The sequence below is a fragment of the Cyphomyrmex costatus genome, unplaced genomic scaffold (genome assembly GCF_001594065.2).
Source record: "Cyphomyrmex costatus isolate MS0001 unplaced genomic scaffold, Ccosl1.0 scaffold193, whole genome shotgun sequence".
Classification (NCBI taxonomy): Eukaryota; Metazoa; Arthropoda; class Insecta; order Hymenoptera; family Formicidae; genus Cyphomyrmex; species Cyphomyrmex costatus.
In genome coordinates this window covers 1,795,298-1,805,914 of record NW_017275965.1, presented here as the reverse complement: position 1 = coordinate 1,805,914, position 10,617 = coordinate 1,795,298, and the positions used below count along the sequence as shown (strand labels likewise).

The 10,617-nt window shown below is 33.6% G+C and overlaps 2 protein-coding genes across 5 annotated transcripts; one reads left to right on the top strand and one right to left on the bottom strand.

Moving 5' to 3' along the window:
* Nucleotides 1-2,560: 2,560 nt before the first annotated feature.
* Nucleotides 2,561-6,959, top strand: LOC108772754 (acylamino-acid-releasing enzyme). 3 transcript variants are annotated; one of them, XM_018538364.1, is made up of 15 exons: nucleotides 2,561-2,582; nucleotides 3,302-3,530; nucleotides 3,623-3,840; nucleotides 3,935-4,098; nucleotides 4,185-4,333; nucleotides 4,428-4,689; nucleotides 4,764-4,915; nucleotides 5,007-5,175; nucleotides 5,263-5,517; nucleotides 5,592-5,729; nucleotides 5,812-6,032; nucleotides 6,109-6,188; nucleotides 6,263-6,310; nucleotides 6,501-6,719; nucleotides 6,778-6,959. In XM_018538364.1, exons 2-15 carry the CDS (start codon nucleotides 3,516-3,518, stop codon nucleotides 6,896-6,898), a joined length of 2,211 nt encoding a protein of 736 aa, XP_018393866.1. In that variant the 5' UTR covers nucleotides 2,561-2,582; nucleotides 3,302-3,515; the 3' UTR covers nucleotides 6,899-6,959. The 3 variants fall into 3 exon arrangements, with proteins under 3 accessions (XP_018393866.1, XP_018393865.1, XP_018393867.1); XM_018538363.1 differs by having other exon boundaries at nucleotides 3,608-3,840; XM_018538365.1 differs by lacking the exon at nucleotides 6,263-6,310 and having other exon boundaries at nucleotides 3,608-3,840.
* A 1,381-nt stretch (nucleotides 6,960-8,340) lies between these two features.
* LOC108772687 (uncharacterized) lies at nucleotides 8,341-10,616 on the bottom strand. Of its 2 annotated transcripts, XM_018538273.1 has the most exons (5): nucleotides 10,115-10,616; nucleotides 9,804-10,036; nucleotides 9,313-9,598; nucleotides 8,739-8,837; nucleotides 8,371-8,598 (listed from the first exon to the last, which is right to left on the bottom strand). In XM_018538273.1, the coding sequence occupies exons 1-5, from the start codon at nucleotides 10,212-10,214 to the stop codon at nucleotides 8,420-8,422; spliced, it is 897 nt and encodes a 298-aa protein (XP_018393775.1). In that variant the 5' UTR covers nucleotides 10,215-10,616; the 3' UTR covers nucleotides 8,371-8,419. The 2 variants fall into 2 exon arrangements, with proteins under 2 accessions (XP_018393774.1, XP_018393775.1); XM_018538272.1 differs by having other exon boundaries at nucleotides 8,341-8,837; nucleotides 10,115-10,612.
* Nucleotide 10,617: the final 1 nt, after the last annotated feature.

The following is a 10,617-nucleotide window of genomic DNA, read 5'->3' as shown; positions in this document are numbered from 1 at the left end:
TGAAGATGGAATTGATATGAAAATCGATTTTGCATTATTCAAGAGAAAATAGCTTTAATAACTGTTAGTTCTTCGATAGTGAGATTTATCGGCAAATGTATCTTAATTTTTATTAATGACGATTATATCATAAGATCTTACTTTCTTTCATGAAATAAGAAAAAATTCTATGTCACATTAAACAATGTGTATGGTACTATGTACGGTATAATGTAAAGAGAAATATGTATGTAGATATATTGTATATTCGTGTGAATGTATGTCAAACAGATATGTGCGTGTTGTTCACTCAATTAAAAAATTGAAACAATTTATTATTATTATTGTACTACTACTTTGTCTTGCATCTTTCATTCTATTTGTGCCTATAATAAATAGTTTACTAGATTTCGGTTAATAGAAAGATAGCTATTGTGTATTCAAGTATCGTGATAAGGATGAAATCAGTAAAGTTAAAAAAGTTTCTGAAAAAATTATGACTGTATCTATAATATTTTATAATATTTATAACATTTTTTAATCGTATGCTATTATTTTAAGCTTTAATTTTTTAATTTTCATTTAAAATTTAAGATAAGCAATCGTTAAAAATGTTACTATATAATTATATCGAATGATTCCTATCTAATCATCGTGCCTATCGCAAACAGTAAACAGCTTACTTCAATATTTTGACGAGATTGTAAAATAATTTATCAGAATTAGTATTAATGTGCTGATATTTTTATCTTCTTTGCATTATGCAATATATTTTCATCATAGACATTTATATTTAGAGACATGTTCTGTATATAATCATACTAGAATAAGACAAGAACATCTACTGTAAAAAGTGTGTAAGCTATATAGATTGTAAATAGATTTATTTTTTGCTGCATCAATTTTTTTATGTATCTGATTTATGATGTCATTATATTAAAACTGTATCGAAAACTGTAATATGTTATGAAAACTGTATCGTGTTGTTCCCATTGTTAATATAAGCGCTTAATCAAGAAAATACGAAGGCAATATACTTGTACATATAATAATTGAATGAATATTACATGAGTTCTAGACTTTATATTAGCTGCAATGTAAATAGAAAGTTGATAAACTACTCAAATAACATGATTATCGTGATAAGGTGACACTACTTTAACTAAGATTCGACCAAAATTTTCATCAAATATTAGTCAAGATCATATTTTTTTAACAAAAGATATACAGATAACACAGTGCATGTAACACAGTGAATCATTACATCCTTGTTTGTCAATATTAAACAAAGACGAAATGGTTTACGTGTTACACTGTATCATCTCTATGTCTCTTGCCGAAAAGGAACTCTGCAATGTTATCTTGATCTTTTTTGACCAACTGTGATATTTATTTATAAAAACATGAATACAAACTCAATTTTCAAAGTAATCTCCTTCGCTATCTATACATTTTTTCCATCTCTTAGGCAATTGCTGGATTCCAGATCGAAAAAACGATGGTGGGTTTGAATTAATGAATTCATCGAGACTTTTTTTGACCTCTTGAACTGACTTGAATTGAGAATCAGTTAGGTGATGTTGTAGGGCTCGAAATAGATGATAATCCGAAGGGGCTAAGTCTGGAGAATACGCCGCATGAGGGAGAATTTCCCAGCCTAAATCGGAGATGATTTCCAGAGTACTTTTTGCTGTATGGGGCCGAGCGTTATCCTGCAGCAGTATCACCTTTCTTCTTCCACTGCCAATAAATGGCTTTTCTTTTTCAAGAGCGTCATTTACACGAATCAATTGTTGTTGATAAAGCTCAGCAGTCACAGTCTGACCTTGTTGGAGCAACTCATAATGGATCACCCCCTCTTGATTCCACCAAATGCATAGCAACACCTTTTTTGCATGGATATTAGATTTTACAATGCTCGTTGACGACTCACTTGGATGGACCCATGATTTTCGCCTCTTAGGATTCTCGTACAATATCCACTCTTTATCACAAGTGACAATTTTGTGTAAAAAATTCTTTTTCTTGAATCTAGAGAGCAAGGAGACAGCAGTATCGTGGCGTCTGCTTTTGTTTTCGGGAGTGAGCTCATGAGGGACCCATCGGGATTCTTTGCGAATTCTCCCCAGCTGTTTTAGGCGATAGGAAACGTCTTGCTGGGTTACTCCAAGCGTATTTGCAAGTTCTAATTGCGTTTGGCAAAAATTCTCGTTCAAAATTTCCTCCAACTCCACGTCTTCCACTTTTTTTGGTTGACCTGGACGTTCACGATCCTCAAGATCGAAATTTCCCTCTCGAAACTGTTGGAACCATTTTTTACACGTACTGTACGACACAGCATTCTCGCCCAAAGCCGAACAAATCATTTCTTTTGCCTCAGCCGCATTTTTTTGAAGCTGAAATGCGAAAAGAAGGCAGTGCCTCAAATGTTGCTTTTCGAACGACATCGTGTTTACTGCTGATTTTTCAGGTTATGTTTACAAGAGGATCAATTTGTATTGATGGCATTGTACCTCATTTTAAAGCTAAAAGATGGCACTTCAAAATGATTACAGCGAGGGGGGAGGGAGTTCAACTTAAACGGGTTCTGAGGTCGTTAAAAGGTAGGGTCCAAGAAATTTATAATACACTTAATAATTATGTATAATTTTATGATATGTTAATATATGTAACTTTAATAAATAAAAATATATAATATAAACGATATATCACAGATAGAAACTTTTATTTATCTGCAGTGCTCTGTCCAGTGTAACAACAAATTGTTTACATACCTAATATTAATATGATATCAAGGTAAAATTCTAGTTATAAATGTGTCACATATTCTATAAAATAAATATGTATCATGATTCATGATATATAAATATTTTATGTACGTGTGAATTTTATTTCTTTAAATTTTTTTTTTTGTTACACACGATACGCAAAATTATAATTATAAAATTTTTATTCCAAATTTAGTCGTGAATTATACTTAAATCGTCTAAAGTGGACTTAATAAATGAATAATCTTATGTGGCATGTAAATTAATAATTATATATATATGCATATACACATAATATGTATACATATACATATATATGACGCCGGTATTCGGGTAATATGAATATAATTGAATTTGAATATCGTGTTCATGTTTCTTCCACCATGATAGTATCAGGTCAATTCCATTCGTACCTATAACCTCATTTTGGACGAATGCTGTAGACAATAAATGTACATATTCACTTCATTCAATAGTGATTCAGCATCGCTTTAAATAATCAGCATTTAATATACATTGTAATGCAATTGTATTATGATTCTTTTTGTGCACAGCTTTTTTATTGTCATCTATAAATCGAAAAGATAAAGCGGTAAATGTAGTAGTATTTGTGTCTGCGTTTATCTAAGATTGTTATCAGCACTTATCGGAGTGCAAGTATAAATAGGATCTGAAATTGCCGACGTGTGCCCGGCATTCGTACTTTATTTACATTCACACCGTGAAAAGACAAGGAGAGGTGACTGCAATTAACGAAAAAAACTCAGAATGGCATTGGGACAGGTATGCAATAATTTCAAGTGTTATTGATATTTTTTGCAATAATTTTTTTCATGAATTATGCGAAACGATGCATATAGAAAATATTTTTACAGGTAAAGGAATTGACAAATTTGTACAAATCATTAGCTGCATATCCATCCTTGAGCAGTGCACAAATTCTGGGTACTACGAGCGGTAGAATATCCATACAAGGCTCATGGACTCAGAGGAATCTGGAAAGAAAGACGGATCAACGCTTCTTACAAAATTATGATTTAAATTCAGACTTGACACCAATTTCTACCGGATTTCCAATTGATACTACTACAGAGTATGTAATATATTTTCTCTGTAATACAGACAATGTAATAAAAATATTTAATATAAATGTTGCCTGCATTTAAATATATTTGTTTTAAATACAGGTTGATGTCAACTCTGACAAAGAATGAAGAACGTAGAGCTGTTTTGCGCCAGGCCACAATTGATAATTCTACAAAGCAATTTTTAGAAATCTGGGATAAACAACATTTCGTGAAGAATTATGATCTGTCTGCTCTGGATGTTCATGGCGATGTTTACACAGATGGTATAAGCTTCCGTCTTTTTATAGAGATCTATCTCAAATTTTTAATTTTTTAATTGTTCATTAACTATTATGCGTTTTTTTTGTAGCCGAATTTCGTTCATTCGAATGGTCTCCTGACAATACCAAGATTCTGTATATAGCTGAAAAGAAGCTTTCTAAGTCAGAACCATTCTATAAGCAAAAATCATTGGATAAAAAAGATAAGGAGAAAAAAGAGGATGATGAAGTAACAGTGGTAAGATTTATATATATATTCCTTATTTCTTTAAATAATTATGGAGTTCTATTTGTATGTATATAACTTGTTTTATTTAATTTTCCTAATGCAGGGTAACGAATATATACACAAACCACACTGGGGAGAGCAATTAGTAGGTAAACACCAATCTGTTGTTGCTGTTCTCGATACAACGTTGGATACCATTACAATTTTATCTGGAATACCAGATGAACTTTCTCATGGTCAAATGATTTGGACGAAAGATCAGGATGTAATTGGTGTTGCTTGGAAGCATGAGCCACTATACTTAGGCCTTACTGCGTGCACCAATAGATATTCTTGGATATTTTTATTGAAAAACGGAGAATATCGTAAGCAACATTTAAGTAATTAATATAACAGATATAAAATAACAGAAAAGAAATGAATAACTTTTATTATACAGGGAAATTGTCCGATGATGGATGTGCTGTGCATAGTCCTAGAATCAGTCCTGATAGAAACCATCTTGTGTGGTTACAGAGAGAAGCAGGTGCTGTCCCACATCATAATGCGCACAAACTTATGATGCGAGATTTGAGAGTGGAGGAAGATAATGTAATGTATCAAATAGATTATAAACCAAAAATTATATTAAGGAAAGTATATTTGGTACTTTGAGTTATAAATTATTCTGTTTTACATTTAGAATATCGAAATCGTGGAAGCAGTGCGAATGAGTAAAACAATTAATTCTAACAAACAGTTTTACGGGATATATGGTCGTTTACCTCGTCGTTGTTGGAGCGACGATTCTCAATACTTATTTTTCAGTACAGCTCAAAGAAACAATCTTGTCTCATATATCGTGAATATAAGTAAGATACTAAAGTTTTATTGATTAAACTATTTTAATGCGTTAATATTTTCTTGCTACTTAAGAGAAAAATGAATTGTCTTTGCAGAAACAAAAAATGTTACTGAGATAAAAAATGATAGAAGTAGTCTTTGTATATTGGATGTAAAGGGGGATGTGATTGCATTTTTGAATACTTCTTTAATACAACCTTCTAGTCTTATGGTAGGCCGTTTTAAGAGTGAAGCGGCAAGTAATGGCGACATCCCCAGAATTGCGATTACAGCTCCAATGAAAATTCATGGTTTCGAAGAAATTATATATGAACAAAATGAATATAGTTATGATAACGACGACAGCATAAGTAAGTGGATCGTGTTATTGTTTGCACAATTTCTCTTGGAACAGCTAGTTGAATGTTGCTTCTTTACTTTTCAGAGCAATTCAATTATATCTATTTCGGTCCAAAAAGTGGTAAAGATCAATCGGTACCTTTTGTAGTTATACCACATGGAGGACCTCATAGCAATTTTGTAAACGTATTTTCTTTAGAATGTTCTTTCTTGGCATTAGCAGGTAATAAGTAAATCATGTCTTTCTCTTTATATAATATTTATTTAAGAGTTTTTTTTTACTATACTAATGCAACATAATTCAGGTTTTGCGATAGTGCAAGTGAATTATCGTGGTTCTACGGGAATGGGCAGTGCGTCGGTGGAATATCTTCTAGGAAAAGTTGGAAACGTTGATGTAAAGGACTGTGTAACTGCTACGAAGGAAGCGATCAAGAGATATCCTTGGCTCGATTCTAAACGCATATGTCTTTGTGGTGGATCTCATGGTGGATTTTTAGTAGCACACTTAAGCGGACAAGTTCCTGTAAGTGAATTAAACAATAAATTTATACAATAATATGTTAATTGGAATATCAATTTAAAAACTATTTTTATTTTAGGATCTATACAAAGCAGTAATTGCAAAAAATCCGGTAATTGATATCTCCATCATGTTCGGTACATCCGACATCCCAGACTGGTAAAGAAATACTTAATACCTAATAACGATGTTCCTCACGTCCTAATATTCAATACCCCATATTTGTATTTCAGTCGCAATGCTCTGACTAAGGAAGAGATAATAGCGTATCTTCATAATATGTAAGCTTAATCGTTATTTCAGATGTACCAATAGTCGCGACTAGTCTAAGCTTGACTGAAATACATGGTCTTCTTTTTATTTAGATATACGTGAATTATTTGTGCCGATATATTGTTCACCTGGCAAATATATTTGTATTCGCATTAAATTATTTTATTCACATTAATGTGATTTAATTTTTCGTTACAGGTGCGTTGCGGAGGCAGGTCTTCTTTGCAACATTGTTACCGGTCCTTGGCCCAATGATATTGACATGTTCATGAAAATGAAGAAGTGCTCGCCCATTATACATGTCGGTAAAGTCAAGGCACCGACCTTGGTCTGCATTGGAACGAAAGATCTGCGCGTACCACCCTCTCAAGGAACGATGTGGTACAATTGTCTCAAATCTAACAACGTGAAAACTAAGTAAGTTGACATACATATTAAAAATCTTGCATCGTTATTAATTGATTTGACTGCACAGAATGCTTGTGTACGATGACAATCATCAGTTATCAACTGGACCAGCCGAAATAGATCATATCATCAACGATTGTCTGTGGTTACTGGAGCATACGTCTAAAGAATCCGAAGACACAAAATAATTCAGAATTCGATTTTATGTATGTATATACATAGATCTTTATTATCACAAAATGAATATTTACACAATTTTATTACATACAATATTTTATAGACTTAAATAACATTTAATCTCCAAAAATATATACTCACACATCTAAGACTTGTATACATTCTATAAAATTTGTATGTTTGTATACGTACAAAAATTATTTTCATTTATATATATATATACACACACATATGTATATAAATATGTATATATGTCGTGTATGGTCGTGTATATTCAAGTAAGACATAGCATTATTAAAATATGCTACAATGGTAAGTTCACATACCACTCATTTCGCGAATGTCTATGAACACAACAGATCTCATCAAAATTTTTTCTTTTTCGAGATATGTATTATTGCTATATCAAATATCGTAAGTAAGATCATAACTTAATACAAAAATTTAATACAGATGTAAAGTTGATAACACATATAACTTTAAATTTAATTAATATTAAGTTAAAAAAATACTGAACCATTATTTTGATACGGAAAGTTTGTATTATTCCATCAAATACTAAAAAATTATTTTGAGGCCACTATTTCTTCGTTGTCGTTTTCAATGAACAAAATTCACGTGGTATTATTTCTTTAATATTTATTAAAAAATAATACAAAACGTAGAAATTTACATTCAAGAATCCCATTTTCCCACTGCAACCATAAGTTAAGTCAGAAGTGAGAATTATTATACGAACTTTTTTTCTTACAATACTTACGCTATTAAACACTAGTATGAAAAATCTAATTTATTTCAGCCTATATGAAACAAAGATATAAAATACGATTTCTCCTTTATGACGTCATAATTCAATAAGGCTGCAGTTAAAAAACAAAAACTTTAAAACTATACAGAAGGAAAGATCAATTTAACTGACCTATCTACTAACTGCTGCATTTCATATAATCTCACTAATATACAATAAGAAAAAATGATCGTGTAATATTAACATAACTGCATGTAAATGCGTGTAAATATAAATTGCATGCAATTGGATGTGGACGGTGAGCAGCAGCGCTCCAAATATAATTACTTTGGTCAAAATGATTGAAATATATGCATGTAACAATTCATTAATTAATTAAGACAATCTTCGTCCGTTATCAAAAAACGAAAGACAGTAGTAGGTGTCGTATAGTTTTGCATCCTAGTCAAAACCGACTTATTTAATTAATATTCTAAAACTATATTACATTCAATTCATATTTCCATGAAATCAATTACACAGAATCAAAACTGATACATGAAACATCCATTAATTTATCAAAACGTTTTCTTTCATTAAAATTCATAAAAATTTTGAACAATAGTATATGAATGTCTGTAGAAAAAGTTCGACTTAGTTATGTCATTAGATGCGCGATAACACAGCGTCTAATTAAAACATTAGACGATATGTTTAATGCGCTCTCATACTTCATCCTACCAGTTTATACTCGGATTTAATAACTTACGATCTAGCAGGATTACTTTGTTCGGGGAACAACGAGTCATAACTGGGTGGTAGATCTTTGTCTACGACAGGCGAAGACATTGCGACCTCCAACATGGGGGCCGTTGGCACTGCGTGATTGGATCCCTGACCCCGCTCCGCGTCCGGCAAGGAAACCGGCCGCGAGCACACATTTGGACCAGCCCAATCCGATGACCAGCATAACTTTTGTGATTTCTTGCAGATCCATAAACACATAACAAAGATGATGAAGCAGAGGATCATGGTGGTGACTGCTCCTACAGTGACCTTTGTGGCAGTATTGTCTTTGGGATACCGATCATTGATCACGCAATTTACCTCGTCAGAGCACATACCAAAAGGACAATTGTAGATCTTATCGCATATGTACTCCTTCCGAATACAATTGTTGTATCCAACCTCTTGGTATTGTTCGGAATCTGCCTGATCGCACCCTATAAATAAATTATAAATAAGATAATCATATTACTCATTTGCTACAATTAAAAAACAAAACTTTCAAAAAAGTTTGAATAATTACTTTGAATCATTAATATCTTATAATAAATATTAATTTTGAAATTAAATTTTAATGTAATAATAAATTATTGTAAAAAAATTAAGAAACAAAAGTATATTCATATATCAAGACATACAAATAAATCGCAAACTGTGTGGCTTATAATACTTGTAATACTTTTGTGGCTTCTATCTTCTGTAAAAAGAAGATAGAAGCCACAAAAATATTACAAGTACTATAAACCACAAAAATATATACAAGTATATTCTTTTTTAAATTATGTTCTTTCTCCTTTTACTTCAAATTTTTGTTTTTTTCTGCAAGCAACCAAAAAATAATCATTTTGAATTGTAGCAAATGAACAATTATGTTTGTTACATAATATAAACATATACGTTAAAAAAACATACTTATGAACGGGGTGTAAACTATTGTAAGATCCAGGGACTGTCCATCTGGTACTCTTTCCTTGGAAATGAATACTTCCGTTTCTATCGTAGCAGAATCCGACCGAATAGACCACACTTTTGATTTTTTAATAGGATCATATTCTGCATATATATCATAATTAGGTGTCCGGCTTTCATTTGTGTTACCCGAACTGTTCTCAGGCTCAGGAACCAGAAGGTATGTTGTTTGGCTGCGATCTATCTCCCCACAGAACTTGCTTGTGTAAAATCCATCGCTTCTCTTGAACTAATGAAATATCTGTCAAGAATCTCATACGAGTGCTAATTTTAATTGTACTTAGACCTGTTTTTTTTTCCATACTCCAGGATTGAATTCTACATAGTTCATCTTTTGTCTCTTTCTCTCCAATGTGAAAAAGAAAAAAGCTGAATCATGCAAGAGAAGTATAATTCAGTATGAAAAAAAAAGAATAGAGCTTGCATCCACTTACCCGTACGTAATCAATACACCGATCACCGTCGCGACGAAGAAACATCTTTTGAATAACCGCGAAGAGGCCCTCGCTCTTACCAGTCCGGAAGACGAAGGTACAATTGCGATTGGCCTTGACGACCCAGTGGTCGAACATATGATGCGGCATGACGATCGCCGCGGCGCCGTGTTGCATGTCGATCGTGTGCTTCTTGTTTAGGACATGGCATATCTTTTCGTTCTCGAGGCTATCTACGAAAAGGTGTAGAAGTGAGGTTAAACGAGAAAAAAAAAAAGGGATCTCCTACTGGCTGATTACACGCGACTTACATTCAACGTAATTATTGTATCCATAACTGCCGTAACGCGCGCACGAGCACAGGTGCGCGATCACGATCAGCAGGTAGACGACGCCTGCGTCCCGGGCCATCTTCGGGTCGCGACCGCGCAGAGCTGGGTGTCACAGGGCCATACAGGATACACGAGGAGCGAAGCCAGGTCTCGCAGGCAGCGACGACGAGAAACACCGTGCGAAATGCCGCGGCGAGGAGCGCCGAGATTTATTTTCGTGGAGTCAGAGCCCGGAGCAGATTGCGCGATGTCGTTACGTGAGATGCGTCACCCATCCGTCCCCCCACGGGGGTGACCAAACAAGTCCCGACGAAAGTCGACCGACGCCGTTGCCTGCCTTCGAGCACCTTCGAGAGGACAGACATCGATCGCGCGATCGAGACCTCGACGAGAGATCCTGGCTGTGTCCCGCTTCTCGGCGAGCGAGAGAAAGAGAGAGGAATATCGCTTCAATCGCTTGATAATTAGACACGAAACAAAAA

Bases quoted from the DNA above. Each gene is read 5' to 3' on its own strand.
- LOC108772687 (XM_018538272.1), bottom strand. From the start codon at position 10,214: ATGGCCCGGGACGCAGGCGTCGTCTACCTGCTGATCGTGATCGCGCAC. The intron at 9,599-9,803 runs GTAAGTGGATGC...ATATTTCATTAG, and splicing joins GGTGTATTGATTACGTACGG to TTCAAGAGAAGCGATGGATT. The intron at 8,838-9,312 runs GTATGTTTTTTT...ATTTATTTATAG, and splicing joins AGTTTACACCCCGTTCATAA to GGTGCGATCAGGCAGATTCC.
- LOC108772754 (XM_018538363.1), top strand. The intron at 4,334-4,427 runs GTAAGATTTATA...TTCCTAATGCAG, and splicing joins AGGATGATGAAGTAACAGTG to GGTAACGAATATATACACAA. The intron at 4,690-4,763 runs GTAAGCAACATT...TTTATTATACAG, and splicing joins ATTGAAAAACGGAGAATATC to GGAAATTGTCCGATGATGGA.